We start from the raw sequence: 20,976 nt of genomic DNA on the forward strand, positions 1-20,976 counted from the left end.
ATTGCCTGATCACAATTATTTAATCTAACTGCAGTTAGGTTCCACAGTCATTAGATTTCATAACTATGTTGTACTGGAGGCAGCATAACATGATTAACATGATTAGTTGGCTTCAGCTAAAGAAATGTAAATAAAAGAATTCACTTCGTTCTTTTAACTTTTCTAGTTCCAGACGTTTAGAGTGATATAACATGAAATAAAGTGTAACATAACATGCATAATGTGTTTTATTTGGTAATTTAATAGCTAGTATAGCTAATACTAATGTTAGCATTTAGCATTTCACTCACATTTTCAGTGCAGTGTATCTTCTCTTGTTAGCTGCAAAGTAATGAGCTTGCTAAGCAAGATAGCTAATAAGCCAATTTATCTGCTTTAGACTTGTAGTTAATTAGTTAGCAGACAGTTAAATTTTAATTGCAGTTATTTATATAACAATTAATTGTCAGCTAACATCTCATGATCGTGGCAGGCCTACAAATGATAGAGGCTACATTCAGTTGCATGAAAGCAAGTTGTACCAGTACTGTGCTATGAATGACACATCCAGTATGGTGAGCCCCCACCATGCCACCCTCCCCCAGATGAATTATAGCAGACCCGTGCACGTCAGCAAAACCGAAATATGGAGCAGCTTCCATGTAGGCGCACCCGAGCAGCTGCATTGTTGTAGCCATTGAGAGCTCCTGCTGAGGTTGCATTTGCACTGTTCTCTGGCTATGGCCCCACGCCGCTCGTGCGCCATGTAATGTTTTTGCATTAAACATTTGTGTGCTTTGTTAGCCCTTACAGCGCATTGCAGCATCAGCCCAGGCAGGTTAACTTCACCGTATACATTGAATGAATTGGAAATTTAGAATCTTAAAAAACTATGTAGTTAAATTCACTGTTCAGTTATGTGTTTTTGTTCTTTGAGCTGTTTTAAAAGATTCCTTCATCAAAAGTAATCATTATAGTACTCAATTACTAATGTAAGTAGGGACAAGCTAGCACAGTAGTGTCAAAGCAAACATCTTACTCGGCATTATAGTTTTACTATAAAATAAAACTGGACACATAGTTACCAAGGTTTCCTTTTGGTATCATGGGAAACCTCTACTGCACCAGAATGTAATAATTACAAGATTTGCATCATGGATTACTATTAACTAAGCAAGATTTGGACACTTTTTTTTTTGCTGTTGACCCAATAATAAAGCCTCAAACTGACTTAAAGAAAAGAAGAACAAAAAAAAACAGAGGTTTGGGATATAACGATCACACCTGTTTTTGCTGCTAGCTTGGGCTTTGGGCATTAGCTCTATTTTTAATGACAGTGCTGGACATTCCAGTTTTCATGTGGGGATAATTAGAGACACGGCCTTGGGCTGAGAGGGTAAACATCATACAATTACAACAGGATGGAGGAGGGGCCCAAGCACCGGACGAAATGGGGTTGGGGGGGTGGTAAGGAAGCAAAAAAGCTTAATGATGGGATAGTGTTTGAACTGTATCACATAGACATAGGCTCCAAAGAGCAATAGTCCACGTTCTGGCCTCAGAAAAAGTTTGTTGTGGTGCCCTGCGTTCTGATAAATATATCTGGGAAAGCTAGTAGTTTCTAAATACATTATAACAAACTTAAAAATACTGCTCTCTATTAAGTTTGATCATTGCAGTTCCTGTATTGTGGTAACTTGACTATATACAGCTAGCGATGGCCTTATCTGCTGGCGTTGGGCAGTGTAGTAGGATCGGATTCTAAATGTGCTTCTTTGCAAATTTGCAAAGTGACATTCTTTGCATTGCTTTCTCATGGTGTCACCGGAGACAGTAATGGGTGTGAGGTCTTTTGTAGGGAGGTAATCATACTGTAGATCTTTGCTACTGGGCTACATTCTTATGAACCTGAACATAGCATTCTTCTGCAGTTGGGCAAGCAAATAATTACAGCGTAATTAAACAAAATTATTTTTCCCGCTTATTTTGTCAGTTAATTGTTATTAACAGGAAAATATTTTTGTTCAAAATAGTAACTTTATAGGTAAAAATGTCCTTAATTTTAATGTAAGTTCATTTAATGAGATTTTATTCCAGGTAATTTTGGACCATTTCTGTATTCATACAATGTGCAGCTTTTGTGATACAGAAAAATAAAAATAGAAAAATTGAGAGACATGGTGTTGGTATAGTACAAAATGTTTTCATATATATATATGTATATATATATATATATATATATATATATATATATATATATATATGTATGTTACTAAGAATAGTGTCCCATATTTTGTTGCCATGCACCGATATAGGGATTCTGGGTCGATTCCAATATGTGATATTTTTCATGTACATACCTGCCAATACCAATGTCAGTACATAATTGTTTATAAAACACATGTATCTGGATTAGATTTACAGAGAAATATAATATTTAATTTTCTGCAGGGTTATAAATGCAGTAGCATGACTACAAAGCAGATACTGAATTCAACATATTAGAAAAAGTAAAATGTAAAAGAAAAATGTGTCGTAACTTTTGCACAGACCACATTTCATGTTTTAATTTTTTTTCCAATATGTTAAATTTAGCAAAGAAACATTAACTGTGTATTAAAATGAGCAGAAGTGTGTTCCCTGTGGAGGATGTGTGAACTTTTTCTCACTTAGAAAATCAACAAAACATTATTTTGACCAGAGACGCCCACAGTTTTGTGTATGCGATAATACAAATTTAAGCCTAAGACGAACCTTAATCTCAGTACTTAAGTATAAATAGTTTTACTTATCCTGCTTAAAAAGAGAAATGTGTAGCAAGTACTGTACAAAATGAGTGAAAAATGTACTATTTTTCTCAGTTTTTCCTACAAGATCAGGACATTTTTGTCCTGAAAATGTTGAAAACCAAACACATACACACACGTACTTGGCCACCACTAGCAGCAGCCTTTCATTTCCCATGAGGACCTTGCAACCTCTGACAGCCACATTATTATCACTACAGAGCTCTAGCTTCCTCCTAATGACCTGAGGTTGAAACGAAGGGCTGAGGGGTTTAGGGATGCACTCAATGTTTACTCACACCTCAGCAAAAAATTGTTTTAATTTCCAAGGTTACACTTATTCTATTTTCCCATAAATTAATGATTGACAACGGGGGAGTCAATATAACAATCCTGTCATCATGCCATATGTTGAAGACCACCCTTTATGCTTGTGCTTTGAGGCTATTTATGGCATCATGAGGTGATTATTGATTGACATTTAAATGCTATATATTACATTTTCTCGTAAGTCTGCCTCATGAGTCTCTTATTGGATCTGCACCTCTATACTTAAAGCTAATCATAGCTTATTTTTTCAAACTATAATCATAAAGTAATAACGCAGCCACAACTTAGCAGTGTGATCATTATTACAAGCTTGGGCATAAACATTATTTTGTTTCAGGCAGGACCAAAGTTAAGAAACTGCTGTTTGTAGATCATTACTTTTCAGTTGATTCTTGTTTAAAGGGATAGTGTAACCTTTTTGAGAAGAAGATGTTCAGTTTCATTGGGTTAAAACGTGACATTTCTTAGTACAAGCATACATTTCTCAAGTGATGTAATATATTACAATAAAACAATTATGTTTATCTTAAAGTAGATGAATGCGAACTTCGCAATGCCTAACTGAAACATTCATTTGAAGCAGTTGTGTTTAGTTCATTTTCAAATGAAATGGTCCTTGTAATCCATGAGAAAATGCTATTAGATGCCAGACATTGTCTGTAGGCACATTCAAATTTAATGACAAAAAAATTCAAAGAACAATTTACATATGATTTCCGTAAGCAGGTGTTACATTGCATGATTGTAAAAATTACCCTTTTTTTGGTAGCAGTGTGGCTAGCTGTTAGCTGTCCTGAATGGTTGAGACAAACAAAACAAAACAGGTAATTTAGCAATATCTATTTTGAACATTTGCCTTTACTTATTTTGTCAACTGACCTGCTGTTGGCCATTAGTTTTTTTGGGTTTGGTGGTTCCCAAACCATCTGTCTCACTTATTCAATCACTGTGATTTACTTTTCCGGATCATCATCTTTTTTTCTGGCCTCTCAGAAATCATGTGGCTCAGTGAATCACAAAGCCCAAGTAGTATGTAGGGTTCCGTTTTGCATAAATGGGATCTTTGAGAGAAAACACAATCCATCAAACACACACCCAAGGCATTTGTCACATTAATTGTGCTCGGGAGGTGATCTGTAGCCTGTCTCAATCTACCTGGATCTTTGAAAACGTGTGTCATGATTCAACAGAATCAAATTAAGGCCAGAGTCCTTTACCAGAAGTCAGATTAAATGTCTGGGGTCTTTCTTATCCATCAAGATTAGGTGTCCCTTTCCATAGATAATAGAAGGCAGGTGGACCTATATGTTGTAAGCCTGGTTTCCTGAGAGCATATGATACAGTAACGAGGGCCGCTTTTAATTCTAAGGGAGTGGCCGGCAGTGACATGGGAAAGAGGCTTGTTTTGTGTTACAAGGACTAACAGACATCAGACAGGATATCTCCAGTGATAAAAGGCAAAAGGAGACAAAAACCTTATTTGACGAAATGATTTACCATGAGGTTGAATCTGTATTATAGGGCCAGAGGGCATGGGGCTTTGAAGTGGTCAAGATTAAGGGAGTCGGGTCTGCATTGGAACAGTTTGAAGGCTTGTAATAATAGGACTGGGGGCAGAGAAAGAGAACAGAGTGTGGGAGAGGTTGGGTGTTATTTGCTCACCTTTAACCTTTCTGTATGGAGTATACAAGCTACTCGCTTACATTTCGAATTATTAAAGTACCATCCTCCAGTCTGAGTTTGGAAGCCTGTGGACTTTTTTTTCAGTGTCTTCAGTATAGCGTGGACCCAAGAAATAAAATGTCAACCCTCATTTGTGCGTCCTGCTACGGCAGTCCGTGCAGTTGGCATTCGAAGCCGTTGGTTTGTGAGGGAGCACACTGTGACTGGAACAGAAGTTGACTGGCAGATATTTGAGTCTTTGGAGATACATGAGTGTCTGTACCTTTTGCATTGTGAAAGTGTAGATAGTGAAAGGTTAACTGATTCTTTAAAAAATCATCTAAAATGTCTCAAAATTCAACACTGTGAATTGCATGTAAAATGCTGTAAACAGTGCAGATGTTCAATCCCCATTTAAAACCTCACGATTGGTGTGTAATCTTTTTAACATTAGTGCGAAAATGAATTATTTCTTGTTAGTCCTAGGTGATATTTAAAAATAATTAGCGGTGTATTTTCTAGTTAAATCACAGTGATCATTTATCCCCCACCCCTGCCAACCAATAATGCGGTCTGCTGTTATTTCGACCTACTTTATATTTTATTATAGCAACTTCTGAAAACTACTTAGCCTGTCATTGTAATAGTTGTTATTGCAAACGTGCATTCATGAGCAATTTCTAATGTAGCTTCATGGCAACTTGCATGCTAATAGCAAACCTTGCTGGAGAAACTTCAGATTGAAAGTGAATTCCAAAGCCGTGCCCCCATAGTTTTTAAATATTAAAAATAATTTGTTGTTCTGCTGTTATAGCTGAGTCACTCTGTAATTCAGGTTAAATTCTTGGAAACAGCCAGCAGAAAATAGTCCAATCAGAATATCTTCCCCTTGGTATGAGTCAAGTGAGCTCTCGAATTGGTTAGGACTTCAGGAGCTGAACTAAAGTGGCTGGGACCAATTTTGTGAGAGAGAATGCCGCTCTAGGCCTTCTGGAAGTCCTAGATATGTCACTGACTGTGATTACTGTTGTAATGTTAGAAACTGAAAGCAGTGGCAGCTCTCTGAGAGGGCTGTTTACTGAGTAAGTCAACAAGGTAAAATATATGTTAAAATGTCTCTCACAAGATTTCAATACAACATGGAATGTCTTTTAAAGGCTTCAAAAATCTGTATTTAAGATAGAACGGCCACATTAACAATGTTAATGTGAATTGCCGCTAGCTTAGCCATAACAAACTGCTAGAATCCCATAGTGCTTTAATTGGCTTTATCAGCATTATCTGTTCTTTCCCTCATTATTTGATCATGTTTTGACATTTATGGCTCACACTGAAGGCCTAGCTCTAATAGTCACGGTTCTCTGCTGCCTTTCTGAGTGGTATAGTTTATGGGTTTGTTGTAGAGACCCTTTGGCCTAATACCCTGTTTTTGCGAAGAAGAGAGGACAATTAGACCTGTCTAATAGCTGAGCTTGATAAACTTACCCATGTAGCACCTGTCTGCACAGGCCTTCATATGCTCAAATTAGTGCCTCAAAGGTCAGGGTTGATAAGGGGCATAAAACTCCCACACCCACCGTAAAAAGTCAGGTTCTGGCCTGATTTTTCAGTCTTTTATATAAATGGAGCTGTGTGTGATTATTGATAATTGGTCAGAAGATTTACAATTCTAAACTGTATACTTCTATGAAAAAATGTAAAAGAGTGAAACTGAAAAGAGAAAGATGCCAAACCCCACATAAAAAAGAACTGTTTGTTCCTAATTTTGGATAAAAATAAACAATGAGATTACAAAAGTATTTGAGGCAGGAAGTTTATATTTCAGAGGAATCTAACAAAAAAAAATATTAACCAAGATCAAACCTTCCCCTGAATGCTCTTTGTTCACACGAGCTCCTTCCGTTTTGCATAAAAAGCAGGTCTGACCTCTCATTTCTCAATAGTGACCTCTCAGACAATCTAATCTGTTGCCTTTATTTTCTGTTCTTTCAGTTATAAAGCAGACCGTCTTAAGTTGAACATTAGCTGCGGCCAGAGTGGAAAGCAGTACAAAACCCCTTGCTATATTCTGAGTCAGCTTTATTGCCTTAAGGAATAGAGGAAAGTCATTGGCCACATCAGTGGAATGGGCATACAAGCTATAATGCTGAATTATTGATAGAAAACAGACATAAAGAAACAGTCCCCAATCAGACAATATATAATTCATGCAGTACTGTTTGACTGGCTCTGAATGATTTGCTGCTTCTTTTGCCCCTACCTTAATTAAAGGACAAAATGTGAGTGCTGTGCAGTTTAAGGTATAATCCTTAAATTATGCTATGGGGACGTGCTATTAAAGTGTCTCAATTTTTGTCAAATGACCCACTTTCTGTTTTTTAATGAATGAGGTCAAAGTGGAGCTCTTGCACGTGGAATCTGATTCACATTAAACTACAACAAAGCTAAAGGTAAAAGTCGGTTTATCAGAGCCAGATGTGGAGTACATCGGTGCAGGGGGTAAAGAAAAGGGCTTGTGGCTCTTTTGAGGTTAGATGTGCTTTTTGTATCTGCTGACTGTAAATGTTTTTTGCACGGTCACTGCAGTGTTTTACGCTGTTGTACTGAGAAACCACACCCTCATGTAAACACCTAAGGAAAACACTTGGCTAAATTTATGAAAAATAAACAAGAACACGAGAAAAACTGAGCTGTTTTGTTGATTTGACAGTAATTGAAATGCTTCTGGGATGTTTTTGTTTACTGTAATATAATTTTCAATACAAGGTGGTTGGACCATTATCTAGGTTTGATAACAGTTTGAAACCATACTGCCTTCTTTTCTAGCCATGTCACACAATTAGAGATGGGTTCTATGCTCTTAGAAGCTGATCAACACAGACTAGCTTATAACAAATTGATGATAAAGTGCTTAAGTATTATTGGGGGTTGACTTTTTATGCTAAGCAGAACAATATCACAACTGTCCAGAATGGTAACTTTACAAGAGAAGGCAAAAATAGTCTCTAACTTAATGTACAATAATGTAAATACATTTTATTCCAAGTTATTGTGGAGCATTTCTATTGGTCTATTAATCATGCGAGTTTCAAACAATGTAGTGCAGCAGATATGTTCAAATGATAAAAATAAAAAAAATAAAAATCTTTAAAAAAAGGAGATACATGTTTGTTTGTTTTTTTTGGACAGCAACAGTATGCCTCAGCTTCAGTTTAAGTAGCTTAATTTGATACTTATCAGGAAATCTTCATAATAATTGCTAATGTGGTTAACAAAGCAAGAAAAACTTGCAATGTCTCATTTGCATATTTGTAACTAGTCCACAATAGCTTTTATTCACTAGTATTTTTGGTTGAACCTTTCTAGGTTTATGGTAAAACATCAGCATTTTTGATGGAACATTCATTTAACGGGATTCATTTAAATGAAATTTCTAACAAATAGTGATTTTGATGTATAATAAATGAAGAAAATGATCTTGGAAATTCTATTATATTTTAATTTGGGTCTGTATTTATATAGATATGTGTCTAAATGCACCCAGACTTTCATTAAAATCTTCTCTATTCATCTTTGAAGAAGTCAAATTCACCGACAAAGCAGATCTATAAAAATATAGATTCTTTAAGTAAAGACAGATGACATATGCTATGCTAACCTGTGCTTTCACTTGCTTTCCATGACCTTGTAACGTATGCATGAGGTATGTGTATATCCAAAATACCTTATCTGATGCTAATTCGATCAAGGTCAGACTTCCATGTGATTAAACTAACTTTTCTCTTTATTTACACAGTGGCGCCACATAAACTGTGGTCAGCGTCCTTCATAACTTTGAGATTTGAGGATAAGGTCTCATGAAATTATTTGGATTTCAAGTAGTTGCTGATTTCTCTGATTGACTTCCCAGCCCTCTAAAAATAAACAGAGATACAGCACCTCTCAAGCTGTCACAGTGTTTCACGTTTGTTGTAACAGAACAGTTATTTCAGAGCTGGATGATGGGAGGGGGTCTCTGGACATCGGCTGTAAATGTGCAGATAAATTAGTGCCATGCCTGACTTTGATCCATACGCACAGAAATACCATGCAGGGTTAGAGGAGATCAGTTTTCACCAGTAGACAGAAGACAGCCTGTCTATATCAAGGGAGACTTTATGAGATAAAGGGGTAAAACCTAGAGAAAATGTTTAGGTGGCCACGTTTAGAGTGATTCATGTGGGATAAGAGGAGTCAGCTCTGTAAAAGGCCCCCTGTTGGGATACGGCCAAATCTAGCATGCTGTCTAGAGGACACACTGTGATGTAGCTGTAGGATGTACTTATCTGGTTACATCGATTTGCTGTGTAGTACAATTTACATGACAGGAATACTTATTTCTTTCATAAACCTTCCCTTTTTCCAATTTGCCTTCAAAATATTTCAAGGATTTCTGTTTTGATTGTCACCAGTTCAGTATGCTTTTTTGTGGCCTTGTGTATTTTGCAGTCTTATTGCATATGAGCTCCTGATTGAACCCTTAGTCCAGAGCGTGTCTATGCATGGGCAGTACGACAGTATTTATTGTGTTGTAGATGATGTGTGAGTATATCACCGATATCATCAGTACTTAAAGAACACTGACCAACTGTTGGAATGGTGTGTAGTGGTCCTGTTTAACTGGATTTAGTGTAGTGCAGCATGTAAAACATTGAAATCATGCTACATTCATATTTTTTGACAGTTTTATTAAAATGTGCCACTGGTTCTTTTCTTGCCTGTTCCAACTTCACAGACCTCAGGAAAACAAAATATTATGATAGATATTGTGTATCACTAAAATGTCTTTAAGTATCTTGATAGTGTACTTTTGCTGTATCGCCCACCCTGATGTTATCACAATATTGAACTTTGTAATGTTGTTATCACAGAAGACTGCAGTATGCAAAGGTGCAAATATGCAAATAACCAGTCACATTTTTTTTATATGTGCTGTGAGCATCTCAGCCAATTACAGGATGAGTTTTGTGGGTGTTCTGATGGATCAAGTTATTCTTGTAAGCCAACAAAAGTATTTTGGCCAAAACAAAGCAGGTCAGTCTTTTACCATGTCCCATTTTTGATTCATCATTTCATTTTAAATCACAATGTGTAGTAATATAATTTAAATTTAGTACTTTGTTCCTGTTGTGCAGCCCTAGTACATAACCCTATGCAAATCAAGATCTGGCACAGAAGATACCTAAAATATCTTCAATAGAGACAAAATGTTCAAAGCTTTAACATCAACAAAAAGTAGCTATTTCTGAAATTTAATCCAATAATCCATCTTATCCAATAATAATGCAGTTTTTCGGTGCTGTTGTTGCATTTATCTAAAAGGACATGATCTAACAAAGATGAAAATTCTTAGTTTTTATTGTTTGAGCAAGAGAGCAGATAAGCAGGAACGACACCCAAGTTGCCAGTTTATTGTTATTCTTTTAAAACGAAACAATAATAAGCCCTTGATGATCTGAATTCTGTTTTGAATGTCAGCAAACGCTTGATCACAATACATCCAACAATAAAGGCAGCATTTTGCTTCTTTTATACAGTGATACAGAACATGATAGCACACAGAAAGCTCAAAATACACATGCTGACACAATTTATGGTTATGATACAATCTGTGGTTAACATGGATATGCAAGCTTCGTAACTGCACTGGTGTCAGATTTTAACAAGTTAAAGGGGACAGTGACCAAGAGTCTGAATGTAGTGCCGGCCAAATGTTAGGTTTGATAGAAACAACCATTGCTTTGTGAGGAAATGCAGTCCTGGCTGTCCTCACACGTCCAGTGAGGAAAAAGCCAGGGCACTGTGTAAGTCTGTGCCCCAGTAAAATAGCACTTATCCCTGCCAATACACGCTCAACTCACTGCCACGTAATCCAGTCCATCAGCTCAAGTAGCTGGCCAAATCCCATTAGGAGGAGCTCCGCCAACCAAGGAGAGACAAAGATCACCACTTCATATTAGCTTAGACATCTCATTATGTCAGCACGCCGCTCCGAGGAGGGCCATCCTCGTGTGTGTGTGTGTGTGTGTGTGTGTGTGTGTGTGTGTGTGTGTGTGTGTGTGAAGGAATGGGAGTAGAGCTGGCACAGAGCCATTTGGCCTGGTGCCAGCATGACCAGGCGCACTGTTCTCTAATTAACTCCTGCTCCCTTACACCAGAGCTGCTCACACACATCCGCCTAGTCCAGCAGTTTCCCAGAGGATCTGAGACCCCCACACACACACTCACAATGACAGATGGGAAAGGATGGCTTTGTGATTGATTCTGCTGTCATGTTTTTTTTCCCTCTTCCTTTTCTGTTCAGAAATTATGCTTATCAGAGGTGGTAGTAAATCGTACATGCTGTACTAGTCAATTTATGTTTAGTTCTATAGCGTTTTGTGCACAATCATAATGATCATATATAAATATTACAATACTGTGCAAAAGTCAGAGACCTTTCTTCATTTCTTTAATTCCCAGTCAAAATAGCATTTAAGTACAAGTTGTTCATTTTAAGTAGAATATAATTTTGTTTCAATATTTATGTTCATTTGTCCGTTGTTCCGAGAAAACCAGCAGCTTCTTTGTTTTCGTATTTTTTTTTGTCTATTTCCTTTACTCAGTAATAGCATCTTAACAGTTGAGTTGTCTTGTCACAGTGGAAGGATGGACAGAAACAACTGTGGATTTTTCAGATATGAAGGAAGAGTGTATCTTGATTTTGTCCTCTCTCTTGAACATGAAGGCTTTAAAGGGAACTCCACCCGTTTTTCAAAAATTCTACACAATTAAGCAGTTGAGATGTAAACAGAGTCATTCAGAGTGGTTTGAAGTGAAACACTCCATTTAGAGAAACCGAGTCAGACTTGTTCACAGTGGTGGTGATAGGAATCATGTCTACCTCTGAAAGCTCCCTCGCAGAAAGTTGTTACATGAAATGGTTTAATATACGCTGCAACGTCCGTTGCATTGCTTTAAGATAGTTTTGTGGTAAAGTTTTGGCTTAAAATGTACTTAAATCAATTTATCTTAATTCATTCATGGTGGCGGGGTACATGAAAGGTGTAGTAAGGCAAAATAGTCCCCAAAGAAAACTTTCAGATTTATCACTATTTTACCATCAGCAACATCAGATATAAAAACTCAGAAATCACGGTAGGTTCACTGGTGGTTTTAGACAGTAAATAAATTGGCTATATTTGCGTTAAAGACCCCTGATTCCCATCACCACCGCTGTAAAGAAATCCAGGTCTGCAAGTTTCTCTGCAATAAACCACTTTACATGTCAAGGACTGAATTACTCGAAATTGTGAAAATTTGGTGGAATTCCCCATTAGGTACTGTTTATCTGATGGTGACAGTTTTTGTGGTATAGCTGTTAGGACTCCCATTTTCTTTATATCTTTTAGCAATATTTTTAGCCCCTGTTTTTTCCACTTATTTTCCTTTGACTTTGCTCTTACTTGTGCAAGGGGAGTATTTTGAATCTAAACTCTTCAGAAATATCTCCCAAAAAAAGAAAAAACTGTAATAATAGCTTTTGCCTGAAATATAAATAAATGAAGGGTGGTCTCTGACTTTTGCACTCTTAATGATTTAAATCTGCCTATTTTTCTTACAAATTTCCAGATGAAAGACGAGAAGTTTGATTTTTCAATAGCCTGTAACGTTCAACTCAAATTACCAGTCATTATGTCAAAAGCAGATTTCTCAAAGAGTAAGTTATGACCAGCAATAACAAAAAAACATGGCTTCAGAGCACGACGGATGTATTGATTCGCTGGTAACATTGACTGATGTTGACAGCACACAGTTTTATCAGGTTCCATGAAGATATCACAAATACTCAGTGACAGGTTTTTTATTTTTTTGGTTGCAGCATCTGCTGAAAATCAAGCTCACATTGTCTGATAAGACAGACTTTACATGCTTGTGCTACTAGGGAACCCAATATGAGCCACTCCCTGTTTCACTATGTAGCACAGCAGTACATGCTGAACTGGTGAATCTGAACACCATCATAACAAATATATGTAGAATGTTTCCAAGCCTAACCTTCAGAATTAGAATAACACTAGCACCAAAACAGCACTAAGACTACCCTTTTATTAAGAGAACCAATGAAAAATAAGCAAATAAAATAAGAGGTAATTAACAAACTAAAAGTGCGAAGTCATCTTCAGGTGCTTTAATATTTCTGTTATTTAAGACTGTGAGTTTCTGGGGTTTAGTTAAAGATGTGTGACAGTTAAGAACTGATGGTCATATCTGCCAGTAAAGCACAGTTTAACTAAAACTATTAGAAAATAAAATTAAAATCTAAAATAAATAGACAATTTTATTGGCCAAGATTATCACGTATGTGAATTTGCAGCTCCTTTTTATATTTTTATATTATTTCTCACAAGACCATTGCATTAAGCAGAGAACTTCAGAAATGTGAATTCTACATGTTCATCAATATATTTGTAAGTAAAAGAGCTGATGTTTTATTAAGATTTTATTTAATGAAAAGTTGCCATGTACAAAGTCTTGTTTTGTGAATAGAAAAGCCATCTTCTTCTACATTGCCCCAGAAAAAGGTTGCAAGCTAAAACTCTGAATGTAAGAATGTAATCTGAATGTAATGTATTGTGTAACTCGCTGTGTATTTAAATATGTAATTCACTAATTGTATGTGAACAGTATGGCAAAAGGTGATCTAGAGAATTTGGATCCCAGAGGCAAGTGCTAATAAGCCCATAACATTCTTTGGGCTACTGCACTCCTATGCAAATGATGAAGATAAGGGCCTCAGGAAGGTCAGGAAGCGAGAATAATATTAGTAACTCCAAAATATTTTGTGTGTTTTAGACTTGTGTTTCTGTCCTTGTCAAACTGCGTGCACAAAAAGCAGTAGATAAAACTAGTGGAGTCATTGTGAAGTTCGAAAAGTGTTCTTGAAAAGTGTTTTTCCCCATATGTAATGAGCTTTTTGTGGAAGTGATACCAAAAGCATAATTCTCCTCGAATACTGCTGCCCTGCACTATCCTGTCAATGTTATTTATACTTGCTATTAATAACTCAACTTCCAGCTTGTACTTTATTTAGGTTGCCTATAGTTTCACATGGGAGAGCGCTGTCCCGGTTTGTTCCATGACGAAATGAGCAGCATATGCCAAAGTAAACAAAACAAGCGTGCTTAATCTTTTTATGTAATCATATACATGCAAAAAAGCAGCGCAAAACACTTTCCAGACAAAACAACATCATGGAGTGATAGTAAACAGGACAGAGTCGCTTAAATAAAGTGGAGATCTGACTTTGAGCACTTTCTTTTGTTTCAGTCTCTTGAGATGGACATTTGGACAAGTACACACATCGGTCACAGACTGTGCAATGTTTGCAGTGTTAAAGGGGCGACGGGTGACAGAATCAAAAGCATTTCCAAATTTTCTGTGTCAACACCCGTCCGTTTGTTGACTGACCAGGCTCCAGTGTGATATGTTACAGGACAGGCTCCGAGTGCCTAAAGGTTCGCTTGAACTTGAGTTCAAAGTCATATCCGAGATTTCACTCACGCTGCTTTCAGTTCTTTTTGACAGTGAAAAACAAATCAGGGTACTCGCATTGCAGTGGTAAAGAATGTAGCCCAGTCACTTTGCCTGCTCCTACCCCATTTATCTCTCTAGAAATATGAAGCAGTGTCAACTTAGGCACATCCCCCCATCTAACAGCCTCAAATTATGTGTTAGCATAAGAAAAAAAACTCTGGCTTTAGGAATTAATGACTGATTTAAGCTCTTCAGTCTACAGTCCTGTATTTGGAACATTTATGCGTGCACATGAATTTATTGTATTGCAAAGAGCTCCCTCTACTGAAACCTTGCATATGAGAAGAGCAGTCAAAAAACTGTGCTCAGATTACTCAGATGGAGAACCTACTCTCCTAAAAATCTTATACAAATACAAATGTGATCAGATTTAGCGGATTTTTTTTTACCATCAAATATTTCACATCAGTGAAGGTGATCATAGTGAGTTAGAAAGCAAACATGACAAAACTACAACGCTATATGCTGGTATTTAATGCTGAAAGTAATAAGCTTTCTTAGCATGATGGATGCCTTTTAATTTCTAATTTAGTTGATGTTTTATTTAAAGTAATATGTACAAATTGTGCAGACGAAGCCATTTGGGGTTTTTTGTGTCTGTAAATGCACAAACAGCAGACCATTCAAGGTCAAGTCCGAGCATGATCGCTTAGCGTTGCGGCAGCCAGAGGAGTTTGACACAGTGAGCAGCTCATGACATTCAAGACCGGGAGGAATAATTTAGAGGCCTTGTAGTCAACACACACATACACACACAGAGCAGCTGACTAGTTGTTAAAAAGAAGGACTGGGTCACTGCACACTTCAAGACCTACTGGCCTCAAGTGTTACTTATACACGAGCCCCTGGCGTGTTCTGGGTAAAGTTAGGTTTGACTGAAACAACAATGCATTGACTCTAAATGTGATCTTTTGTGAGCGCTAGCTTCTCTTGCATACTTGGCTTATGGTAAATTTTGATTATATATGCAGTAATGTGAAAAAGTCAGAGACTTGTTCATGTATTTAATTTCTAGGCAAAACAGCTATGAAGTACTATTTAACAGAAAACGACTCAGAAGCACCTGAACAACTAAAAAATACCAAAAGTTTTATTATTTAGTGTGTCTATTCTTTGCCTTTATTACAGCTTCTGTTCTTTTCAGGAGACTTTTCGTTCAGAAATGTTTTTCCACACCTCCAGGGTTCAGTCTTAGAAGTTGGTTGCATTTTCTGCTTCTCACGATCCAAATAATCCAAAATACATTCAGTGATGTTGTGGTCTGGACTCTGGAGTGGTCAGTCTATTGTTGTGTGAACACGAGCAGCTTCTTGATTTGATATGAAAAACTTCTTTCCTTTTTTCAGTATCTCAGTTCTTTATAGCTACACATCCTTTTAGACTAATAGTGTTGGGTTGTCTTCTCACAGTGGAAGGATGGACAGACGTGGTGGATTTTTCCAGATCTGAAAAGTGCAGTGTGATTTTCTATCTGTCAAAAATTAAAGAACTAGCATGGCAGTTTTGGTGGTCTACCAGGTCTTGCACAGTTGTTAGGAGTCTCATTGTCTCTGTATCTTTTTTCACGTATTTTCTTACATGTGTCAAGTGGGTTGTCTTGCAACTTATCTCCTCAGAAATCTCTCCTGAAAATGAAAAACTTGTACTCAATGACTCAAAGGTTTTGACTGGAAATTAAATAAATAAAGGGTGGTCTCTTGACTTTTGCGCAGTGCTGTAAATATGTAATAAAAGTAGTGTATCTTCTGAAAACTCAGATCTTGGCGGACTACACATCCCATTTCCTGCACATGCACTCAGAATCCTCTGAATAGAGTGAAAATGAATGTAATGTAGGCTCTGAAAGGGGAAGCAGAAGCCTAATGTACCATGTTTTCCATTGGTTAATATTTAATGAAATGTTGTGGACATTGTGGTGTAAGGTATTGTGACATATGGATCGAAAGCTTGTGGCGTAATTACTCCATCTCTTGCTGCTCCAGCTTACCGGTGGCCTATCTGGTGAGTGTCGTCACAGTTACATCACCTCCATCCTAATTAATCTGTAATTCACCCTGTCAGCTCCGGGCTCCGGTAGCGCGTGTGTGGCCTAGACTGTAGCTGAGCTCTGAGAGAAGTGTATATTTCAGTAATCCCAAGATTTACCCAGGGGTGATCTCACGTATATGTTTTTTTTCTTTCTGTTCTAATTTTAGCTTCACAGTCTTTTTAAATTGAATAATTCATATTAATTATTTAATTTTCTTTTAGATTGAACTCACTGAACCTCACTGGCGTATTCCTAAGATATGACCTTTTGCATGTTTTTTTTTCCCACACCAAAACAATTCATTTCAGGTAATCACCTTACATCTCTGGCATAGTTCCTCAGATATGACCTTTTGCATGCTTTTTTTTTTCATCAGGACAAGCAGGATTATCAAGTTGCATGTTCTGTACATCGTGCTTCAATGGTTATGTTCTCTTAGTCAACAATTTTGGCAGTTACTAGATCACGTAGCCCTCTTAGTTTCTGTATTAGTTTCATGTGAAGCACATTATTCTATAGATAACCTCATAGGCATTACTTTGAATTCAGCATTTAACTGAAAGAAAAAAAATAAGCTTGATTATGTAGATAGCTCAGGAGTAAATTCACCTTTTCCTCTTAACTGTCGTTCTGTAAGGCAGAGACGCTTCCATATTGAAACTAACATATTCTTTGGTTATTTTTTCTCACCTTTGAAATGTCAATCATGATTCAAAGCCTGTTTTGCCTTCACACTTCCACCCCCACTGTAGCTTTTTTTTTTTCCTCAGGCATTGATTGCATTGGTCCTTTAATATTGGTGACAGCTAATACACTTCTAAATGATCAGTTATTATCTCTGGGGCCTCGTTCCATGTGCCCCGCTGTTTCCAAAGGTCATCCTTCTGTCTTCCTGTATCGACCTGCTCGCCCGGTAACATGGACTGGGCCTTATTGAAAGTGAAGGCTGAGGAGCATATTTCTATCAGGTTGCAGTCAAGTCTTTCAGGAGGCAGCTTTTAAAAGGCTCTTTGACTCCAGGTCCATTCAGTGAATAGGGCAAAATCAAGAAACATAATGGATATTCTGGTAGTAAAGAAAGTCACTTAAAATACACATAGGTTTGGGAGTGAAACTGGCTAACCAGTATTTATGTAATTATATTAATAGGAGTAATATACATGTAGAATACTGAGATAACTATATGTCTTTACATTCATAATCTGTTAGATAAAATGGACAATAAGGCTGCATGTAGGGGTTGTTTTCACAATGTTACAATATTTTGCAATATTTTGTTTTTCTAAGGTTTGCTAAATTGGAACAAACGTAATGCAAATACTATGAAAAACTATGAGTACAATGACTTTTGTTTAACAATTCACATACTGTGCTACACTAAATTCAATTTAGTGAAAATCCTATTTGCAGTTGTTCAGTGTTCTGCAAGTACTGATTATATCCACAGTATGCTCAGAAAAACGATTTGTGACTTAGGTTATTAAGATATGAAATTCTATTGTGATATTGCCTACCTCTATCTGCACTACATGGACAAAATACTGGGATTGTATTAGTACTTATTGTGATTATCTGTCAATAATGTGACATTGTTCATAATGAACTTGCATTATTTTGACTAAAATAGTTGACTGTTTGTGGATTCTGTGAATCCCTTAATTCACCAAAATACCCACAGAAACACTTGTTTGAATCAGGACACAGTAAAACTGTTGTGATTGATTAGAAGGCTCATTAGCATATCACAGCCTTCAGCAATATGAGTATTGCCAGAGCCAATATTGCAATAACAATTAACAAACAATATATTGAGCAGTTGAGCAGCCCTGATGGATAGTTGTTTAAATATTAGATGTTGGGCAGAATTAGTATGTATATAAGCATCATATTCTTAACATTTTGTCTACAACTTATGCTTTTCTTCTGTTCTTTCACAGCTGTATGAGCTGGATGATGATGAAAAAAGAAAAGAATTTCTCGACGATCTCTTCAGCTTCATGCAGAAAAGAGGTAAGACCTGTTGTTCTCTACAGATTGTATCACACTCAAATCACCCAAGGATAATTACTGCAAATTAAAGTGCAAAGTCTTGTGACACATTGGTGACTTAAGGCATTGTGAATGTATCTGGTGCTTTCATAAAAATAGATAGTGACAAGTTCTTAAACCTGATTGGCTGGGATGTGTTTGAAGCAGCTGTAAAATACTCAGTAAAAACACATACATGACTCATATGACATTTCTTATTATCTACAATAGAATCTAGAATGTCTTAAAACAGACCTGTAGAAACAAAGAGTCATAAATGTGTTCACACCACAGTCTTTTCAACAATAGATAGCTGAGCTTCATTGTTTGAGTAAAAACTCAGATTGTATAGATGGAATTGTGATAGCTAGTTTGAGTTTCCTGCTTAAAGCTCAGTTCCAGCTCTCTGAAGCGTGGTTGCTATCACAGTGGCATGGCTCACTATTAATGCTATCAGAAACAAAGAGTTGCTGCTGTTTGTTTCATAATTATGCTAAGATTATATGAAAATGGCCCAGAGGGGAAGACCTTGCCACAGTGGGGAGGATAACATCCTGGTATTATGTTGGCCTGCCATGGTGTAATGAATTTCCAGCTTCACCGAGCAAAGAGCTACATCACCAGAAAGCTTTCTTTTCCCAGAAAGCAGCTTTAGTAGGCATCAGCCTTTAAAAAGCCTTCCATAATATGAGGAAGTTGGCTACCCAGGAGCAAAAAAACACAGAACTATTTTGAGAGAACAGCTGTTTTTGTTCATTTGTGTGATTACTGGGGGTAAATGTTTGCAAAATACTATTGTTTACACTCTTTATGAAAACAATTATGATTTTGAGCCCTACCTAATAGAATGGGATGTTCTGGATCAGGCTTAGTTCAGCACGACCAATGCCAAGTGTCTGCAAGAGGGGTATAAAGCCACCCAGCACTGGGCTGTGGAGTAGTGGAACTGCCTTCTTTGGAGTAATACCTTTGGGATGAGTTGGAATAGCGCTTGTGATCCAGAATTAGTCATCCAACATCAGTATGTAAGGTGATGTACAGTACTGTGCATAAGTCAAAGACTACCCTTTCATTTATTTGGTTTCCAATCAAAACAGCCAAAAGTATGTTAAATACAATTTCAGTTTTTTTCTGGTATTTAGTGTGTCGACCCTTTCTCTTCATTACAGCTTCCATTATTTTCAGGAGATTTGCTTTCAGTTTTTCAAAGAAATCTAGAAGGGATTTTTTTCACTCATTCAAAGTTCAGTTTTAAAAAGTTGGTTGGTTGCATTTTGTGTTTCTGATGTTCCATCTAATCCCAAACACATTCAGCGATGTTATGATCTGGACTCTAGGGTGGTGAGTCCATTGTTCTGAGAACACCAGCAGCTTCTTTGATTGATTTGCACTTTTTTTTCTGTTTCCTTTTCTCAGTAAAAGCTTCTTGACAGCTACACATTCTTTCAGACTCATAGTGTTGAGTTGTCTTCTCACAGTGGCACGATGGACAGAATCACCTGTGGCTTTTTTTCAGATCCGAAACAGAAAAGTAGAAATACGTAGGGTCATCATTGATGTTGGCACAGTACTGTATGTACTGTGCTGTATATAAAACGTCACTGTTCAAACAAAGCTTTGTATTGCTGAAATAATAGCTATATAGGAGAAGGAACAAGTTAAGTAAAGATTTTATTCCAGTTGATTTGGACCATTTTAATGTCCATATAATAGTGTAAAAAATAAAACATTTTGATATGACAGTGACAAAATATATCCTGGCTATTAGTTATACATTATGTGGTATGTTGCCGTGACACTGGTTGTAGTAAATGTTTGATTTGATTAGCTAATCATTATGACTTTACTGGAGAATTATTGGTAATTCTTACTGTTCTGTTCCTATTTGTATTGGTTATTGATACAAATGGATAATATGTTAATGGATGCGGTCAGTGTTTTAGTTTTTTAACTGTGGAAGAGCCACAACTTTACTACCAGTATTCCTATCGTCTCTGTTTTCTTCTGTGACTCATAACTAGCAGACAGATGTCATAAAATGCAGATGGATACATGCATCAGTTGGAACATGCTCATGTGAGAAGTGCATGCCACATATTTGACATGGCTTGTTCAGTAATCTGTAAGCATTTAGTAAGTGCACTCAGACAGAGTCACACAAATTCCTTCAGGTGAAGGAGTGGGGGTAAGCTGAGAGAAACCCAGCTCTAATCCATTAATGACAGCTTTGTGTCCCCGAGAGTTGACACAAAATCTCCTTAGGCTGCATATGTATCTATAGTCATGCATTCATAGACCATATAAAATGTGCTCTGGGAGTTGTTGCAACATATCTGTGAATGTTTCAGCTTATTCAAAATGATTGCAACACTGTTTCTGGAGTTGATGCCCAGTGGATGTGACCGTTATAATGTTTGTTGAAATAATATACCATGATGTACTTTTTCACAGTAGTGGAGAGCAGGGCATAAACTAACGTGGGCTAAACTGTAACATGGGTATATTACAGTTTAACTTTAGCCATGTTCTTGCATTCACATAGTGGCA

At 37.0% G+C, this 20,976-nt stretch overlaps 1 protein-coding gene across 1 annotated transcript in view; it reads left to right on the forward strand.

Moving 5' to 3' along the window:
• arid3c (AT rich interactive domain 3C (BRIGHT-like)) overlaps positions 1 to 20,976 on the forward strand; it is a 94,870-nt gene that overhangs the window by 43,827 nt on the left and 30,067 nt on the right. The window contains exon 3 of the mRNA XM_036598889.1: positions 18,339 to 18,411. Coding sequence (XP_036454782.1) covers positions 18,339 to 18,411 — 73 coding nt within the window. The remainder of the gene's footprint in view (positions 1 to 18,338; positions 18,412 to 20,976) is intronic.

The sequence above is a fragment of the Colossoma macropomum genome, unplaced genomic scaffold (genome assembly GCF_904425465.1).
Source record: "Colossoma macropomum unplaced genomic scaffold, Colossoma_macropomum, whole genome shotgun sequence".
Classification (NCBI taxonomy): Eukaryota; Metazoa; Chordata; class Actinopteri; order Characiformes; family Serrasalmidae; genus Colossoma; species Colossoma macropomum.